This window comes from Taurulus bubalis (assembly GCF_910589615.1).
Source record: "Taurulus bubalis genome assembly, chromosome: 1".
In the NCBI taxonomy this organism is placed as follows: domain Eukaryota; kingdom Metazoa; phylum Chordata; class Actinopteri; order Perciformes; family Cottidae; genus Taurulus; species Taurulus bubalis.
In genome coordinates this window covers 6,444,957-6,465,204 of record NC_136589.1, presented here as the reverse complement: position 1 = coordinate 6,465,204, position 20,248 = coordinate 6,444,957, and the positions used below count along the sequence as shown (strand labels likewise).

At 40.4% G+C, this 20,248-nt stretch overlaps 2 protein-coding genes across 2 annotated transcripts; one reads left to right on the top strand and one right to left on the bottom strand.

Annotated features, from left to right (window-relative positions):
- Positions 1-1,135: 1,135 nt before the first annotated feature.
- Positions 1,136-10,928, bottom strand: itpka (inositol-trisphosphate 3-kinase A; the record flags this gene model as incomplete). Its single annotated transcript, XM_079216960.1, has 7 exons — positions 1,136-2,733; positions 2,958-3,029; positions 3,497-3,598; positions 3,973-4,177; positions 5,151-5,364; positions 5,657-5,753; positions 10,539-10,928. 7 exons carry the CDS (start codon positions 10,926-10,928, stop codon positions 2,461-2,463), a joined length of 1,353 nt encoding a protein of 450 aa, XP_079073086.1. The 3' UTR covers positions 1,136-2,460.
- A 1,985-nt stretch (positions 10,929-12,913) lies between these two features.
- ivd (isovaleryl-CoA dehydrogenase) lies at positions 12,914-19,996 on the top strand. Its single transcript, XM_079221354.1, has 12 exons — positions 12,914-13,108; positions 13,908-13,997; positions 14,152-14,203; positions 14,334-14,503; positions 14,598-14,691; positions 15,808-15,938; positions 16,129-16,225; positions 16,445-16,538; positions 17,443-17,524; positions 17,656-17,760; positions 18,401-18,473; positions 19,022-19,996. The coding sequence occupies exons 1-12, from the start codon at positions 12,983-12,985 to the stop codon at positions 19,153-19,155; spliced, it is 1,248 nt and encodes a 415-aa protein (XP_079077480.1). The 5' UTR covers positions 12,914-12,982; the 3' UTR covers positions 19,156-19,996.
- Positions 19,997-20,248: the final 252 nt, after the last annotated feature.

The following is a 20,248-nucleotide window of genomic DNA, read 5'->3' as shown; positions in this document are numbered from 1 at the left end:
AACTTGCGGTACATGGTTCACTAACGTGACTCTGAGTTGCTTTCACCCTAATTAATGTGAAAACACATATACCTATTATACAGCAATAACACGTCTTTGATCTTTTCCCTCAACTCAAGGTCTACTTACTTGGTGTTTTCAACATCAAATGGAGATTGACTAGTTTTATGTTTGTAAGGATGGACTTTCGGTGGCGTGAGAATAAGTGGTAGGACACACAAAGAAACCCTAAACCCTGTTTTTATTTTAGGATAGTCTGAGTTGTTAAATGTGAATCTTTCTCCAGCTGCCCACTGACCCCTGGTGACTTTGACCTCCTCCCAGTTGATGCTGCTGGTTTTGATCTGGTGTTCACAGACAGCCTCTGACTTCCTGGAAACCTCACTGAGGACAAGAAAGTCACTGTTCTGGCCAGGAAAGCATTTACACTTTACATTTTGTTTTTGTGCAGATTATAATGAACAACATATAAAGTGTTTGTTGGTGAGCTTTAGAGGTGCAAGGAGGCAGATAGTGTTTCCTCTAGAGCCAGACTAGCTGTTTACAGTCTTTGTGCTAAGCTAAGCTAACCGGCTACTGGCTGTAGCTTCAAATTGACTGTGCAAACATAAGAGTGGTATTGATTTCCTCGAACTCTGCAAGAAAACAAATAAGCATATTTCCTTTTACTTATGGTGTTTTATGTAGTTTCTGGAAAGCGCTGACTCCTTGTGAAAATCACTTCCTTTTCTGTGCTGAGATTCTTTTTGCCAAACTACATAGCTCTTCATTTGGCATTGCATATTTTTGACAATTCTCTTTCCCCTTGTCTCAATATTTACTTGGACTGAAGGAGGTCTCATACATGTATAAGCGTGTAATGTGATGACCACGCAGCTGTGAACATATTTGCTATTTTTGTATTCTCTTCCCTACACTGGACTAACCCATTGCATTTCTAGCTGTTTTTTCAATTATTATTATTCACGTATGTGAATAAAGGATCTGTAGTTGTAGTTGACCACTGCCATTAAATGCCACTGCACTGCATCTACTGGTGTCTTGCTGGTAGTACTGATGTTTACTCAGCAGGGAGAGGTATTGAGCCTTAGACCTACCAAATGTGCTTCTGCAGGTATCTCAGTTTATTCAATTAATCAACGATTCAACTGTTAAAAGCTCTTTTCAGTAGTAGTTGTAGTTGTATCCTATGCATGTCTTTATTTTGAGTCTAAACATGTTGATAGTTTATTTTTTAATATGTTGAATGAATTGTTACACTTGTTGTTTTATAGTCTTTCTGTATGTTTTTATGCTCAGGTCTGCTGATATTAGTGAGTGTTATTTTCGTTGCTCAACAGTCCGCTTTCAGAAATGGTGACCGACCAAAAGGCTCACATTATTTTCCAAAGACTCCTTTTTAGTGACATATTTCTGCCATTTAGACATATTGATTACTGTGGAATTTATTTTCCAGAGAAGGAAAGAAATCCCCCATGTCTTGCTCACAGTGAATATTCTTCATGTCTTGTTTTATTTCACTCTCACTGAAATCTATTTGTTCTGTATTCTTTATGTTAATGACTCAACCAAAAATAGAAAGACATTCTATGCAATATACTGTCTTTTACCCTTTTCTCTAACCTAACTGTGCCCCAAATGAATCAACATATATTGATCTTATTTGTGTGAGTTTAATTAGTTCCACAGATTGAATTTTGCTCTGGCTAACATACATATAAAGATACCACAAATGTGTTTTGCTATTGAAAATCAAATTAAAATAAAATCCCCTTTTTATTCCAAGTACATTTTCATATATTTCATTTGCACAACATCTCTGAAAAAGCCCCCAAAAAGTGTGATATAACAAGTTTGATTACAGGAACAAAAATCAGTGAAAGACATATAAATTGATTTACAATAAGAGAGTTTGTCAGACAAGTGACACAGATAATACACTCATAAGGATACAGTATGCATTACTATATTTACAATATGTTATGTGTTGTAGTTATATGACTGAGGTTTTTGAGCTTCATACTGCATTGAATTACTCCTTTAATATTACACCTACATATGTGTTGTCAGAGCTGAGGGTGAGTCCGTAAAAAGGAGGGCTAAGGATTCTCTCCTTGCTTTAAATCACATTTCATGAGCATTCCCTTCACACAGAACAGTCCGTCCCTGAATCTGAGAGTCCTTACACTTTCACTTCTGTTCATTTTATAGGAAGTTGAATTAGTGTCAGTTAATTTGCTCAATCGTTCAGTAACTTGTGAGACAATCTTCTCTCTTCAGTGTCTATTGTGTCTTTCCTGTCAGTCGCTTTATGAAGCTGCTCTTTTTGTGCCATTTATGTACATGTTTTACATTTATCATTGAGCACCCACATCAACATTTATTAAATTTCCCAAAGGGTCTCTCTGTGGTGTCCATTAAAATTATTTGACTTCCTTTCACCCCTCTACAGGTCAAAGGTCACTGGCCATGTGTTTCAGTAGTTTGGCTATTTTCTTTAGCATCTGAGCAAAAGGTTTCTCCGCCTGTCTCTTCATTGCTGACAGACTCCAGAGTGTGGATGAGGTTTTCCAGCCCCCACAGGTAGCCATCCTCCCGGTTGCCTTCCTGCCAGGGAATGTCATGGTTTAACATCTGGCCCTCTGGTAACACCGTGGTCTTGCCAAAGTCAATGATCCAGACCTGTGCATTGCTGGTGTGGTCATGGATGAAGAGGAGAGAGCTGCCAATGACCTACGAAGAACAATAATGGTTTCATATTAGCTTTTGCTTTATCCTACTTCTGCTTCTATGCGTCCATTCCTGCATACATTACGAGTCCAGCAGTTTAGCTGGAAGTGAAGGAATTTCTCCACAACATGTTTTTGGAGGAATGGTGTTTAGATCCCTCACGTTGAGTTTCAGATGAAGTTCCTGCTGCAACAATGTATTATTATTATCCTTTTTTCAGTCATCACCTCGTGTTGCCTGAAGAAGTGTGATGCCTTCAGGGCCTGTCGGATCTCCGTCAGTCTGCTCAGGTAAGACTTCTGTGTTTCAAGAAAAAACATGGACTGGCGGATCATAAAAACATTACTTGAAGCCTATGATTCAATTTAACATGGATTTTTACAAATCCATAAAATATAAGCTACACTTGTTAACTGAAAGGCTGTAGACACAGTGAGTATTTGGGAACCTCCCAATAGAAAACTCAAACAACATTATTTGCACTAAATATTGTCTATGTACAGTTCAAACACTTTGTATTTACTTTGGAAAGAGGTTAGGGAAAGTCTGTGGATGAATGCAAACAGCCTCAGAGTATACAAAGTAATTAATATTTGTCCAAACACTGAACACGGATGTGAGAGCTGTTTCCATTCGATGTCTTTCAGGTAATGCCTGCGAGTGCCTGCCTTGTGTAGATGCAGAGCACACACATGTTGTGTGTATGTCCTTACTTGCATGAATACACAACATATATGTGTGCAGAAGCCAACTGACTCTCACGTACTAAGATGTTCATGTTCCCTCCGACAAAGTCCTTGAACACCTGGACGACATCTTGCTTCGACCTGGTTTTCTTGAAGTCGGTCCGACACGTACCGTCCCACTTCTGAAAGAGAGGAAATATTAGACACAATAAACTTGCTTTTCACCTGTCATTGTACTGAATTCATGTGCAATCGTTAAACCTTCCATGATCTAATTAAATCAAATATGGAACAAGCTGTAAGCAAAACATCACCTGATTAAGTGAATGTGTTTGCAAACAGTTGCCTATTAACGCATCCAGCAAACACAAAGCCACCTCAGCATTTATTTGGAGTTGTGTTGCATCAGTCCAATATTCACTCTCCTTTTATAAAATGCTTCTGCTTCTGTGCTTTTGTAACTGTGCTCATGTGTACAATTCGACTTTCTTCACTGCCTTGCTCAACTGAATGAGTGCAATGATATAATGCATGGTGTGTACATCACTCCCTCTACCTTGATTCCTTCTATCCTGAAGCCCAGGGTGTTGGTGGAGCTCATGGTCTCCCTCCACTGCATGTAGCGAGGTTTGGTGACGCCTTGTTGGGAATGCTCCTGGGAAGTTGGGCCTTCGCTGTCCACCTCCATCATTTTCTTGTACAGGTCTTCCCTCGGCTTGGGTCGCTCCCTTGCCCGAACAAGCTCCTCCTCCAAGTACGTCCTGAAACAGCAGGAGGAAGAAGGCCTTCAGGTGGAGGAGATGCATGTTTTCAGACTACATGGCCTAAGTGTTAAATGTTCACTGATGAAAAGCTGACGAGTGCAAAGTAATGCCGGTACTGAAACGCTCAGCTGAGAGCCACATACTCTAAAAGAATAAAGCTCTGCTGGTGAATAGTACAACCGCACATGCAGGGTTGTTGTATTCACATCAAACCGTTATGTACAAACAGATGTGAATTTCAGTTTCAGTTTGTGAGCTTAACTTCCTCTGTGCTGAAGAGGGAAGCTGAGAGTAGACTCCAGCATGCAGCATTGAACTGTGTGAAAGTCTAAGTGTGTGTTAGTGCAACTTAGTGGTTTGAAACTTTGTGGTTGTGAGTGTTTTTGAGTGAAGGGGAGTCTCCAGGGACACCCTGAGTGTGTGTGTGTGTGTGTGTGTGTGTGTGTGTGTGTGGCCTCAGTAATACAGACACACACACTTTCTAGACAATAAAACGATTTGTTCCAATCTGTGTTGTAACGTGTAAGTCTGTAAGTGTGTAAGGCTCAGAGACCTGCTTGCCTGTGCATGCATACATTCATTAGAATGAATTCCTGCTTATATATATGTGTGTTGCGTGTGTATATTTGTGCCTGTGCAGATGACACAGTGAGGCCCCCCGCCCGCTGTGGCAGGAAGCCAAGCATACAGCCTGCAGTTACAACAGGTGTTCCCTTGTGATGCAAAAAACGCTTTAGGCGGCACTACTGCCGCCAGGCTGCACGTCAACAGAACATGAGCATTCAATATTGACATCAATTTCAAAGTAGTAAATAAGCAAGGAAATGATATGACATTGTAGTTCATTTCTGCTATAATAATTTGACTGTTTGACACAGTTACCAGTATGGAAATAAAAAATATTGTTGAAGTTATAAATGAATGCCTATCTATTATAACTTCTTATTAAATGAATAGCTTACTTCCTTACCTCACTCCCATCTTGCAGTCCATGACATTGGGAAGGTCAAAGTTCACCAGCAGGTCGGTCATATGAAGGAAAGACTCTCCATCTTTTTCCACAGTGCCGTGGTAACTGGGCACAAATGGGAGCAGCGCATCTTCCCTCAGCTTCTCAAAACACTGCATCTCGTTTTCCGAGAACTTCTTCAGGATGTTGCCCTCGTCTGCTGCTTTGAAGTTACCTGAGATGGGATGAAGACCGATGCTTTGGATTTCAGACATTTACAAACAGGAGGTATAAGAAAGGGAAGTGCCCAGTAATGTGCACATATGCTGGACATGGACTCTCACTCACAAGTAACTTTTGAATTGAATGTGTGTCTGTTGCAGGGAGATAGTGGGAAAGGAAACCAACCGATCGAACATCCATTACAGTACAGGACATAATGCTGGTGCTTGACCTCTTACCCTCCCTTTTCTCATTCTACAGAGCTGTCAGTGCAACAACTCAACAATGATCTGAACAGGTCATACCTTTATGCCCAGCTAGCTGAACCCAGTTCAGTTTTCGCCTCTGCGTAACACTGAAGGGCCAGTGGACGATAGTCTTCAGCTTCCACCACGGCTTGCTCTGGAGAAGAAGTGCGAGAAAACAAACAGAAGTGAGTGAATCATTGGAAAGTTTCTGGGTCTTATCTGTGTTGTTGTTCACATCAGAGGTTTGAGAAAAGGAGGAAGTGCTGACCTTAGTCCACCCTCTGTCTGAATAAAAATATGATTAAATCAAGCAATTCTACCCAGTAAATCTGATGCCAGGCTTGTGCAACCTCCGGTCTAGGTCAGTTAAATGCCATTTCTGTGGAAACTCATATCTGCACTCAGCATCTCCAGCTTATTGTGGCGATGGGCTTTGATTCACAGAGAAGAATCTATTATCCAACATCGGTTTACAGTCAAAGACATTTCCTGGTTATATTGCTTTTATAATCAAGTAGGATTCAGAACATCACACTGAATTAAACATGCATCATTTGTCTTTGTCAAATTGCTATATATTAAGGGGTTTAACACCAAATAATCAAGGGTGACACTCACTGCCCTTGCGTCTGGCCTCTCAACTCCCACTCCCTTGTGAGCAAAGTCAGAATTTGTTGGTGTCATATGGTATAATTTGGAGCTAATCAAAGTAGGCACTGAATCCTGAACAAAAAAAAAGATGACTGACGGGAGATCATCTTGTCTTGGCAGAGGTGTTATTTTTTCCGTGATTTGTTTCAGGACTCTTCTCATAGCACCCTCGCCTTCTCATTCTTTCTCCATCTCTGTCTCTCAGTATGTACACACACACACACACACACACACACACACAGAGAAAAACACAGCAACAGCTTGCGTATTTCACAGACACAGTAGTTCTTCACACTTGTAGAGAACTGTCTGTTTTATTCTCTAGCGGAAAAATGACCATATCTCAAATAACACTCACTTTAATAATGAGAGAATTATATTTCTAGAATCTACAAAACTACAATCACCTCAATCATAATTATAAGAAAATTACACCCAACGAAAAGCTCCCAGGCTTCGGAGAGGAAAGTACATGTTCTCAGAGCATGTCTTCAGGCTTTGGAGAGGTCATTGTATTTATTCTGCGTGTGCTGATTGAAACAGGAAATGAAACAGGGACTCGTGTGAGTGAAACACAAAGCTCTGAGCAGCCAGCCAAGTCTGTTAAATGTCAGATGATATGTTTCACTTACTGCAATGCTGCTTGTTTACTGATAATATCGCATTGTGAAGGTGTTAGACTTCCACAAGCAAGCATTTGTTTATGTATTGCTGCGAGTCTTTAACTCTATTACAGTGAGTTACTTACCATTTGATTACATTTTGATTGAAAGAAAGAGGAATCAAATCAAATCACGTTTATTTGTCAGACAGAAATCATACGCAGTACAATGTGTGGTGAAATTATTACTGTAGAAAGCTGTGAACAAAAAGAAAAGAGAATAAAATAGAACACTATAATAAGTCAGCAGTCATGTAGTATTATGTCTTATCCACAGACTGAGAGGGAACGGAAACTTAGATCTGAACTCTGTGTTTTTATGTAACCACCGACCCTGCAGCTCGAAGGCCAATATTTATATTTTATACAGAGTCTGACATTGAAACTTCATGTTATTCACATCAAGCTGTCCCAGCCAGCCTTGATGACAGAAACCACAAGAGTTTCTACCGGTAGCGCTCTGGAAATGTCTGGTTTCACCCTCAAGTTAGAACTTGAAATAACAGGTTTGCTTACTGTTTAAAGAAGAGTGCATCAAAAGTATTCAGACACTTAGTAGATAATTGGATTATTTGACCTCTTTGGTTCTTGAACCGCTAACAACTCATCTACGGGGCGGCTCAACTACACACTGTATTTATGAGGCATCACAAGCCAATGGGTGAGAAAAACTGGTTTAATCCTGAAAATATGTTAGTTTGTAATATACATTTATTGTGTGAAGTTTTTTTTATGTAGAATCTTATTTATAATAGTATCTGCTCATAGCCAGCAGATAAAGGAAGAAGAGTAAATGGTACAATATTTCCCTGAAATGCAGTGAAGCAAAAGGTGGCAGAAAATATAAATATTCAAATAAAGTACAAGTACCGAAAAATTTTACTTGAGTACTTTTCACCATGTATTAATACAAAGATACACAGTTGTATGTATTAAAGGGAACCTACTGCTCTTCTGTTCGATTAGCCTAATGGTTGCATGGTTTCTTCAACACTCGTGGTTAGAAGCATTAGCATAAATTCAATGTTTAATAAGTATTCAATAATATAAAGTGTAAGTTCTTAAACTGAATTGTATATGTTGTATATTAAATCAGAAACTGATGGCACAGTGCTGTGTATTACATTGTTTTTTCAACCAAAAATGCTTTGCGCTGGTTAGGGATTACTTGAAAAAAGGTTGAGATCCAACGCTCGCTTTCTGTCAGACAGACGCACCTTTTCTTTGTAACACCAGGCCTGTTGTGTGTGTATGACAAACTGACATCATGTTGTACTGAACAGTCAGAGTTGTCATTAGCAACGCTGCAGACACAGAAAGCAAATTTCACCAGGTTCCAACAATTCATATCCAAGCAGTGAGGAGAACAAATGCTGAGACGATGTGACTCACTCAGCCAAACACTGCTGTGGGCCAACCATTATAACTCATGAGGTCAAGAAGTGGCCTTCCATGTTACACTGTTGTCATCTTGAATTGCTAATGGGATGTAAACCACTGCAGAATCCATTGCATGTCCATTAAAAAGCGCTTTGCTGTGCACTTTAATCTTTATTAAACATGCATTCAAGTGTGAACTAGCAAAAGTATGCATACACATGCATTTTTGACTTCCTGAAGTGGTTCTTTCTCAAATGTCAAAGGCCAAGGCTCAAACTGGCTACTGACCACAGACAAACATATGTGTGTGTGTGTGTGTGTGTGTGTGTGTGTGTGTGTGTGTGTGTGTGTGCGTGTGTGTGTGTGTGTGTGCGTGTGCGTGCATGGGCTGATGTGTGGGCATAATCAGGACTATTTTCAGAGGTGGCACGACCAACATGTTTTCACTTGAAGTTATAATGACTTTAAGAGACAGTGAAGAGTATGGACTTGTATTTGGGAAAGCCTTCACACTGAGCCTCACTTGATGGATCAGTCTCTCTCTCTCGCTCTCTCTCTCTCTCTCTCTCTCTCTCTCTCTCTCTCTCTCTAATACACACAAACATGGAGGCTTAACAGGCAATGTGTATTCAGTCTGTTTAATATAAGGTGACAGCTAGACCTTGTATGGAGAAGGCAAAGAGAAGCAGTGGCATCATAAAACACACACACACACACACACACACACACACGCACACAGTCTGAGTATAACATGATGACAGTGGAGACAAAAAGCAGATTATGTTGTTGAGATGACTATCAAGTAAAAGCTGCTACAATAAGTTTTGTTCTGTTCAAATCTAAATAGTCAATCAAAATGATTGCTTCTGAAATATATAACACTGCTCTATTTGCATGCACACGCAATCATGTTCAATAAGACTAAGACGTGTTGGCCGCAGGTAATCAGCCAAGAATGTCAAACAAGTTTCCACCCACAACGTCTATAAAGGGCAATCCCTCAACACCGGGCTGTGTGCTGAAGGAGGCCGCACAGCGATAAAGGTCAGGAGTTATAGTTACAAAACGCCAGCTGACATTTAATGCAACAGATGCATTTGTATTATTATGTTTGCACATATGTGCAATAAGTTATCCACTTAATAGCCTGTGCAAAATAATAGTAATATTATCGACATAACAAGAATACTACGAAATGACATTAAGCTGAAGCTCATTTAAATTGTACCACATGGCCTCTAAGATTATTTGCAGTAAACAATGGGATGTGACACAAAGGTAATCAAGCTTTCCGCAGCTTCTCTGTTGGTTTGCATTCATACAGCGCCTGGGCTCCTTAAGGCGCCTGTCTCATTAAGGCTCTGATAAGACATTAAACAAGGAGGGATAATATGATTTCAATGGGGACAATACATTTGTTCTAAAAGAGTATCGTGCGCTCTCTCAAGGATGTTTAATCTTTCTTTTCACACGATCTTCAGCGAGAGAAAAGCAGTGGGACTCTGACCAACACGTGACAACTGACATTTCCCAGATCTCAAAACAGCATACGCAAAAATAACTTGTGAAATGTAGAAGTGACTAATTTCCCACAGAAAAAATGCATGTTGTTGTTGCTGCAGAACTCACTTATATGACATGATTATGGGCTAAAAGAACGACTAATTCTGAACAAATACTGTGTTATTGGCTCCTTTCTGCAGTCAGAGATCCCAGTGGTCCTCTATGAGGAAGTAGTTTGCCGATTGCTGTTTATTTGCTGCTGTGCTTCACTGTTTATGGTTTTCTAATCGTCAGCTCTGTTCTGTAACTTTATATTCACTTTAATTACAGGGGATGCAGATTAAAAAAGTTGGTATAAACATCCAGCCCTGCATCATCAGGGAACTGATTCTCATTTCACATGTGCATTTATTTAATAAACAACCTGTTTGCATTACAGTTTATTCATAGTACCCGTCGACCACACATGTATATATTATTTTATGTACATTCTATTCTATTCATTTATTTGTTCTTTTCTTTCATTTTGAAGTTGTGTGATTTCCTTTTTCATCCATATTTGAGAGAGTATTGACTGCTTCACTGTTATTGTTGTGCACATGACAATACATAACTTCAGGATGCTCCACATAAGTGGACATGATTTGCTGGTAAATCTGCAGTGATGCATGATAACTCAAACTAAAGAGCTCCTTCAACGGCCGTCTTAAGGTCTTGCTCGTCCTCTCCTCGCAGTGTACTCACCTCTCCGGTGTCCACCAGATGCTCTAAAGTGACGATGCCTTTGCTTTTGCTCTCGTTGTCGCTGAGTAAATCATCCTCGGACTCCACAGCAGAGGACCCCGTGGAGGAGATGGACGAGTTGGACAGTTTCCTGCGTAGGGTACCGTCCACAGCATCATCCCAGTCCTCTTGCTGCATCTCCCGAGAGGAGCCGCCACCCTCCGGGGTGATGGTGACCTGCGGTACCCGGGGCGCATCCATCACAGTCGGCGGGACGACTATCTGAATGAGATCATTGCAAATCTGAGATGCCTTCCCGGCAGTTCTTCGCTCTACACGCGATCCCTCATTTATTCCAGTCTCAGAAAGCCCCAAGTCCTTGGAGCTCTTTCTCCTGCACCCTTTGGGCATTGGAGACTTAAATCCGTCGCAAGGGCGCACGAAGAGAGTCGCAAAGGTGATTTAGGTAATCTTCAAATCTGGTAATTTCAATTTCAGAAAGTTTACTTTGAGTTCAGGTATTCAAATAGTCCTCTGCGGGACTTCCTTGTTGTTTGTCGTCCGAGTTTTCACACATTAAAAAAGCCGTACTGTTGGAAAGGGGAACCCCTCTTGGTGGTGGCGTGGCTCGCGCTTTACGCGGCGTATACGCGCGCGCCGGCACACCCACACCACTGTGCAAAGCTTATTATCTTCCGCATTGCCCTTCTCGCTTCCTGGCTGACACATTCAACCTGCTGACAGGTTCAGTTTTGTAGTTACAGACTTTCTTGTGTGATCTTCGACACCAACCTGATATTAAACTGAAGGGGAGCTATAGATTTATATCAAAATTCAGCTTTACAAGATAACAATTTGGTTTGAGTATAGATGCATCCACATGTTTCTACCGAAAGATACGCACGCCCACATAAAACAATGTTCAAAACCTTCCGACTGTGGTTCACTAAAACACTAATAGTGTCATTTAATGTGGGGGGGCTTTATTTCCAGTCTATGTTTATTTGTTCATAAACTCAGTGCTTTGAAAATATAATACCGTATTTGGATATTTAAAACGAAAGTCATTATTGAAATCTGGCGGTCATTTTAAATATTTAAAATTTGCGTTTGGGTGTTGATGTGAGTTACTTTTAACGTAACTGATTATAACTCATCTGTTTCCCCATAGCCACTAGAGGGCGGGTTCTGACAAAAACTCTGACACAAATTCTGGTCTATACCATTTGTATTGTTCTTAAATAATATCTAGTGGTTTGAAGAGAAGAGATATACTATACTCAAATGTATTTTTTATTTTAAAGGCCATCTGTTTCTAAAGCATTTAAAAATGAATTGGCCCTTGACATGTAACTAGTGCTTTTATCAGTTAACTATGTATGACAGTCACACCTGGCTTAATTGTTCCTTGGTTCAGGTCTTAGTTGTCCTGTCATGGCTACTTGGAGGTGTTTGGTAACCAGTCTTGGTAACTTTGGGCGAGCCCTGTTGGTTCTCTTGCCATTCACATTGCCATTTCTGTTTCCTCCTGTTTTGTGGTCAGTTAGGGAGCTCAGTATGTTTTTTTCTGTTGAACAGTTGAACTCCTTATTTTCTAGTTTGTGTGGAGTTTTTGTTTATTTTGGCCTTAGAGAGCCCGACGTCCCCACTTGCATTTTATTTTGTTTATTTCTTTTAATTTATCAATACATTTTACTCCTTGCTAATTAAGTGTTCCAGCTGCTTTCTCTTTTAATTTTGTTAAAATGAGTTAGTGTTACTTCCTGTGTATGCCACATTAAATAGGTCATTACAATCCTGCTCTGTATGGCAGTTTTTCAATGGTTTTCAATAATACTTTCGGGTGTGCCAATTTGATCAAATTAATTTAGGTAGAAAACTGAAACAACCAAGACTGTAAAACAATTTAAGAAACAAAACTGAAAAATGTCTTTAATAAAATGAGCACAAACCTGTTAACAAAAACAATCTTAAGTATACTGGGGTTTTGAGGCCTCCAGGGCAGCATTGCCTATTGGTAAAATTATTGTTGCTGTGAAAATGTTACCTAATGGCATGGAAGGTTACTTTATTTGCATAAAGCAGCATCCATTATCAATTGACATTGCTCATTATTCTTACCTTATTAATTACAATGCATATCTGCTTTTACAGGCTGGCATAGACTTAAATCAGGGTTTGAAATGGGTTGTTATATTTTATAATTGTTGTTAGCAGCAAACGCTAAGTAGCTTAACCTAATTGCTTATTTGCTTTATTAAGGTAATAATAATAAAACATATCATTTACACCCCAGTCCAGTAGGTGGCGATAATGCGCCAATACACTGGTTTGCAAGCGTCAAAAAGCAGAAAGAAAAAAGTGGCAGAGTGAGACCTTAGTTTGTCTCTGCTAGGAGCCAGCTATCCCGGCTCTCTGAGCGACACCTTTGGGTTTATTTCTCTCCTTTAAAAACAAGGAACACAATGCTCGCCGTCAGAAACGCGCTCCGCCTCGGCTGCCGGTTGTCGGCGGTGTCGAGGAGAGGATGCGCCGGCGCGTCCATCCCGGTGGACGACGTGGTGAACGGACTCACTGAGGACCAGATACAGGTCAGACAGCGAGCAGCACAAAGTGCGTTTCTCTGCGCAGACTAACAGCTGGTGGTGAAAAAAACAAACAAACAAACACAATTATAGAGTGATTTAAGTACGTTATGGTTTCATAAGTTTGACGGACAAAAGGTTATTTAGGCACATGACGTGTTGACGTAACGTTGAGCAACAGTCGCAGTTGAGGAGACCTTGGTGTTAGCCGACCCGGCTAAGCTAACCACCTAGTAAACGGATGTTTAGCACTACACCGTGACGTCACGTTGGTGTATATTCATTTAGTTTTATCTCCTTTAAAAACTAAAGCAAGTGACACGTAGACTCTGTCAGAGGGCAGCTTTTTTTAAACCATACCAGTTAGATTTACCACAGTTAGCCCTGATAGCTCCCACCTTAAATCGCCTTCATGGAAAGTTAGTGGGAGGGGAAAGGCTCATTAATACATGTTTCCACTCTATGTTTATCAACTCAACGTAATGTGACAGTAGATGAGGAATACTTTGCACCCGAGAGAGCCTGGGCGATGGCTGGGGGTGGTGTCCATGTAAAGCATTTGATTGGGTGAACGTGGCTGTTCTCCAATCCTGCATGTTATGAAGTTTAATTTACAGTCATTTAACAGATTTCTGTAACTCAAACGACACACTTGCTGAAACTGTAGTTAATATCTTAGTTCTCATGTTCCTCCTTCACGGGGTTCTGGTCTGCATGTTTATTTCTCAGCGCTTATAATATAATATGACGTGTATATGAATGAGTTATTTTAAAGTGTATTGTTCGTGTTGTGTCTTTTGCACAGCTCAGGCAGACGGTTCGTAAATTCTGTGAAGAAAAGCTTGCGCCTTGTGCTGATGAGATTGACAAGACGAATGAATTTCCAGGACTGCGGGTGAGTTGTTGCGCCCTATTGAACACCACATCTGTAGTCGCCTGATTGAGTTGAATAGTTAAGAAAGCGGTATTATTGTTCATGTATATGACCTACACACCTGCTGTTCTGTAAGATTCCTGCCTTGGTAACTTTTTTGCGTCGTCTCCAACAGGATTATTGGAAAGACATGGGAGAGATGGGATTCCTTGGGATCACTGCTCCAGGTAAGAAAGCTGGAGGGGAAACCCCGCCATCAAGTTTAGAAGTAGTTGCCTCACAACTACCTACAGGAGACGTCTCTTATCTTTTAAAAAAACAATTGTTTTAAAATGACATGCACACATCTCTATTTAGAGGAGTATGGGGGCACAGGATTGGGCTACCTCGATCATGTCATTGTGATGGAGGAAATGTCACGAGTGTCGGCGGCCATTGCTCTGAGTTACGGCGCCCACTCTAACCTCTGTGTCAACCAGATGGTACGCCACGGCAACGAGAAGCAGAAGGAGAAGTACATGCCAAAGGTCAGGACCAATACAGTTCATGTTTCACATTATCAAACACGTCAAACTGAGATGGATTCAATTATTTACTCATCGCGGTCTCCTCCGTTGCTAGTTAATGACAGGAGAGCACGTAGGAGCCCTGGCCATGAGTGAGCCCAACGCCGGCTCTGATGTCGTATCCATGAAGCTCAAAGCCAAGAAGCAAGGTAGGACACACTGTGCAATAGTGTTACTTGAGTTAATCTATATTTCTGAATTGTCTTTATTACTATTCATATTTATAGTTTATTTCTTGCTTTTTTTCTGTTTATCTTCACTTATTTCTGTCCTTCTGCAACACCCATCTCATCTCTTAGTTCATATATTTATATGAATGCATGTACACAAGATAGGCCCGCCATCTTAAATGTATCACCATCAACTATAGCTAGATATGATGTGGTTGCTCTGCTGCTCAGATTATGAATTAGATATTTCTTGGGGATTATACCAAACCCCTGGGAAGAACACCGGGCTTTGAAGCTAATTGTACCCAGTGGCCAAACAGTGGAATTACAACCTTCGGCTCTGTCATGTGATGCAATTGGGTCCAAAAAGACATTTCTGCATCAACTTACTTTCGGAAAGAGACTTCTGTAAATCAGTGGACAATTACATTTTTTTTGTTCAACCAGTATTGAATAGCCCTCATCATTTAAATGAGTAGGTCCTATAAGTAGTAAAAGAAAAAGCACTAATAGCCAAATCCAGAGTCATTCCCTCCCTCCGTTAATGTTAATGAGTCCAGAAAGAGGCTGGACTGAGGGCAGGCAGACAGGGTTAAGGAAGCGCTAGTGCGCTTGATCTATGGACCCCATAATGTGGAGGATCGCTCAAAGAACTGGGTAATTTCATCTGAATGTTATACTCGGAAGTCAATTTATATATTTTTTGCTTCCTGTACCGAAGTGGCAACTTCTAATGGGAACAAATGGGGCAGCGCCTTCAGCGCTGTATCCAGTTCTTTGTATACATCCATGGATTATACTCACTCGGGGTTTGACAAACCCACTGTTGGCATTTAGCCCTTTTCACATTGAATAGTCCATTCCAACTGTTTATTCCTGTCGGGCCAAAGACTTCTCCTCTGACAGTGTGTCTTGGGTTGTTTTATGTATTTAATTTAAGACGCGCCACTTCTCTAACAAGCTATGTAGCCTGGTAAGAGAACTATTTAGGTTGTTGTGTTTGTAGCCTGAAAAAAAAGTGTTTAAAATCTTAATTCTGCAATGGAAATCTGTTGTAGTTGGACTTAATTCAACTTTCTTTTTTCTTTTCTCCAGGTGACTACTATGTTCTGAATGGCAACAAGTTCTGGATCACAAATGGACCGGATGCCGATGTCCTTATTGTTTATGCAAAGACAGATCCAAAGGCCCATCAAAAAGGCATCACGGCTTTCATTGTTGAAAAGGTAAATTTAGTCAAGTGAAGGCGTATTCTTCTGTCTTTGGATTTCCTTGTGGTTAAGGGGACGGGGTGGGTGGGTGGGTCTGGTCTGGGGATCAGCCTCGCGTTCTGTCCGATCCATATGATACAAGATTATGCAAACGAACATGAATGCCTGTAATGAAAATAAGCTTGTTCACATCTGTATGTTGTAGGGAATGCCTGGATTCTCTACAGCCCAGAAGCTTGATAAACTCGGTATGAGGGGCTCAAACACCTGCGAGCTGGTCTTTGAAGACTGCAAAGTCCCAGGTGTGTGTGTGTGTGTGTGTGTGTGTGTGTGTGTGTGTGTGTGTGTTTGTTTAAGTGCAGACGCCGCCAAAACGGGAGAATCAATAGTTTTTCCTTTTTTTTTCCCGCTAATGTCTTTGCGCTCATCCTTCAAACGTATTCCTTTTTTTTTCCTTTTTTTTTTTTTTTATCATTAAAACTTTTCATTAATTTTGTTTGGGTTTTGCTTGTTTGTTGTAGAGGAGAACATCCTTGGTCCGTTAAACAAAGGTGTTTATGTGATGATGAGCGGCTTAGATCTGGAGAGGCTGGTGCTTGCAGCAGGACCTGTAGGGTAAGTTCTGCCAACATGTAACGGGTTACAGATACAAAGTTGGCTGCTAAAACTTCTACAAAACGTAAACATTTAAGGTTAACTTTTACATTTCATTTAGCTGACTCTTTTATCCAAAGCGACTTACAATAAGTGCATTCAACCATGAGTCCAAACTCAGAACAAGTACAATTTCAAGAAAGTTAAACTACAAAGTGCTATAAGTAAGTGCTGCTAAGGTGCTACTTTCTTTATTCAAGGTATAGTCGAAAAATGCGGCAGAAGGTGTAGAGACTTTCTGCTGTCCTGGTGTCAATGGGGAGCTCATTCCACCATTGAGGAGCCAGGACAGCAAACAGTTGTGACTTCTATGAAGGTGTGGATTGAGCATAGCCAGCTCCATTTAATGGAGAAAACAAATCCACCTGTTAAACAACATGCAGCGTTGCATAACAAGGAGGGGTCTTGACACTAGAGAGATTGTGGCGACAGGTGTAGAAACACTCTTCGGAAACATCCTCGCCAAGCCAACTGAGATGCTTTTACCTGACTCAGAAAAAGGCAAACTTATTACAGGCGACTATAAAAGCCATGTGACGGCCACTAAACAGCTTCTCAGTGGTTGCACAATAGGCAACATGCAAATCATGTAAATACGAGAAAGAAATGGAGCCGGATATGCTAGCTGCTAGTGTACGTTCCATAGCAACCACCTTGCTATGTGCAGGCAGCCAGCCCAGCCTATTTTATTCTGATTACAAAAAAATGTGACTGTTTCATTTTTACATACATGATGACCATTTTATAAAAGCAATAGCTCTCTGTGATATAAGCACAACATAGACGGCCTGTCGTGAGATGGTGCTTAATTATACAATATGAGACTTGTTGTTCAGCAGTCTTAAATAATATCATCACTTTTCAGCATCATGCAGGCCGTTTTGGACAACGCTGTTCCCTACCTGCACGTCAGAGAAGCTTTCGGACAGAGGATCGGACACTTTCAGGTTTGACCTTCAGTTTTCACTTTGTTCTGAAAAGTTCCTGTAAATATCTTTTGTTAAATTCAACACCTCAAGTCCGAAGCTTGTAGCTATAGAATTTACAATTGTAATTATTATTATAAATCTGTTTGCAGCTAATGCAAGGCAAGATGGCCGACATGTACACCAGGCTGAGCTCCTGTCGGCAGTATCTGTACAATGTCGCCCGCGCTTGTGACAAAGGGCACTTCAGTGCAATGGTAAGAGGATTTTATTATCTACTCCAATAGCATCCTGTTAAACGACACTTCAATTTAAAAAGGGATATCTGGGGCTTCTACCGATAAATGTTTGTGAATTTGTCTTCTTTTACAACTTCTGTAAATGTGTGGTTTTTCTTCTTTTTTTTAATAATAGCATCATTGATTTCCAGAAACATATATATTTTTAAGTTATCAAAATAGATCTCTGTGAACGGTCATAATTACAGTTGACTATACCTAATATCTTGACGTGCCGTGTTTAACCGGTTTAATGGCAACACATAACAAATCGATTGCAATGTTTTGAGCTCGCTTTTTTTTAAACTTCAAATCTCAGAAGAGTTTTGGTGACCTGGAACAATGTTATGTCAGTGTGTCATATGGGGTTTATATGTGTGTTTGACTTTTCATATTGTGGTAATATATTGTTTAATTGATTATAAAATAATCCTGTATTAGTCCCACAGCGGGGAAATTTGCTAATTTGCATAAAACGCCTCAGACTTGGTGTGATGGAACCCTGTGACGAATAAAAGAGCTCCTTGCACGAGACTGTCAGCGTCTTGCATTACTTGTTCCTGAATTGTACGTTTCCCACTGCAAACGGTGTCTGTGTTGACTTGCGCTGTCGTTGCAGGACTGCGCTGGAGTGATCCTCTATTGTGCAGAAAACGCCACCCAGGTTGCTTTGGATGGCATTCAGTGTTTGGGTAAGTAAGAGAATGAGAATGAAAACTGAACGGCAAATTAAAATCTATCCAGTACTTTCCAATGGGAATGTATTCCTTTCAGTCAGGAGAATCTACGTTATGGAAAACAACATGCAGCTGATGCAACATGGAGATTAGATTCTGATGAAGACCTCATGTTTATTGATTATAATTAATATGATTATTTAGTTCACTCTGGTTCTGGATGGAGCCTTGTTGTTGGTGTGAAGGGGGTTTGATGTTGACATCATTGAGCTGCACAGGTGCAGCTCATTTGGTTAATAAATGGCATGCCGACGAGTGAATAGTGGTAAGGGAGTAGAGGGAGTTACCTTCAGTAGACTTTTGATAAAGGATGATTTGTTAAATGTACTTTAGTTATGAACTACACAGTTTTATGTTTTTTATGTATAGCAACTGACAACAATGTTACAAGCCCAGGGACTCATCTAGTGTGCATGTAATGTCTGCAGTCTGTGCGCTCTAAAGCAACCCGCTCCCGTACTGCGCTCTAACTTAAAATGATGTGCCGCTCATGACATGAACAGGTGGGAACGGCTACATCAACGACTACCCCATGGGGCGGTTCTTGCGGGATGCAAAGCTGTATGAAATCGGCGCCGGCACAAGTGAAGTCCGCCGGCTCATTATTGGACGAGCCTTCAACGCCATGTACAAATAACCAGAGCTGAGGACTGGTGATTGCTAAAGGGACTGTATGGGCGGTTTGCCGTGGATGAACAGTTACTCGCACCCAGCGCCTTATACGGAATGATGTGTTGCTGCCGTTAGGATGTTGTTGGATTGTCACATGTTTTCGGAATCATTGTCACATAGGATTTTAATTCATATGCAGAGATGTATATATATGTCGAACATGAAATCACACAGATGACCGTGATGTGACAAGCTACCAGAAAATTGAATGTTTTCGTATGTTTTTTTTTTTTTCATATTCGGTAAATTTTAATGTGAGTTGCATTGACTTTATAACCAATGAAATGACATAAAGCAATATTATGTAGAATTATGAATAAGAATTTAACCTTATGAATAGGCTGTCTGTTCATTGTATTAAAGTTGATTTAGGCCTCTGGAAACTGTTACGGCTGTTTTTCTTTCAACAAACAATGTCGGTGTTTCAAGAATTAATTAATTAGGAATACTGTACAATTATCATACATCCATTAATTAGTTTCTCTAACCGTTCTCTTGGATGTCACTGATTTTAAAAAAAGATAAAAGTCACATGAGCTTTATTACTTCCCTTTCATGATTTCACTGCAAACTGATAACTGTTTTTGATCAATAAGTCGGAAAAGTACATCTGGTGTCTGTAGAGTTTGTACATTTTTCAAAGCAAAAGGTTTCCCTTGTTGTATAGCTGTACAGTCCAACTGGAGAAACACTCCTAATGATGTGTTTGTCTTCTCTTCTCCAAAGGACTAAATGTAGATAGTGTGGAAATATATGAACAAATGTAGTGATGTCTGTCATGAATAGAATAAAAGTTTTATTTCTGAACTTGAGTTTGTGTCGGTGTCCTGAAGGATCGCATTTACAAAAACAGAGTTGAACATTGTTAAGAAAACATGTATGTTTCTGTGTAGTCTGAACATCGAACTCCTTGTTAGAAAAGCCAAAGGGAAGATGGTTGTTCGGACAATGATTGAACTATCCCTCTGCGTTTGAATAATACATGTCTCAGGGTGGGTTTTCCCTTCACGGTAAACAAGACATTATCTAGAACACACTGAAGTGGACCGAGATGTTGC

What these genes read in the sequence shown, in the direction of transcription:
- ivd (XM_079221354.1), top strand. Translation starts at nt 12,983, where the DNA reads ATGCTCGCCGTCAGAAACGCGCTCCGCCTCGGCTGCCGGTTGTCGGCG. An exon ending in TCACTGAGGACCAGATACAG is followed by an intron (nt 13,109 to 13,907) that starts GTCAGACAGCGA and finishes TCTTTTGCACAG; the next exon opens with CTCAGGCAGACGGTTCGTAA. An exon ending in CCTTGGGATCACTGCTCCAG is followed by an intron (nt 14,204 to 14,333) that starts GTAAGAAAGCTG and finishes ATCTCTATTTAG; the next exon opens with AGGAGTATGGGGGCACAGGA.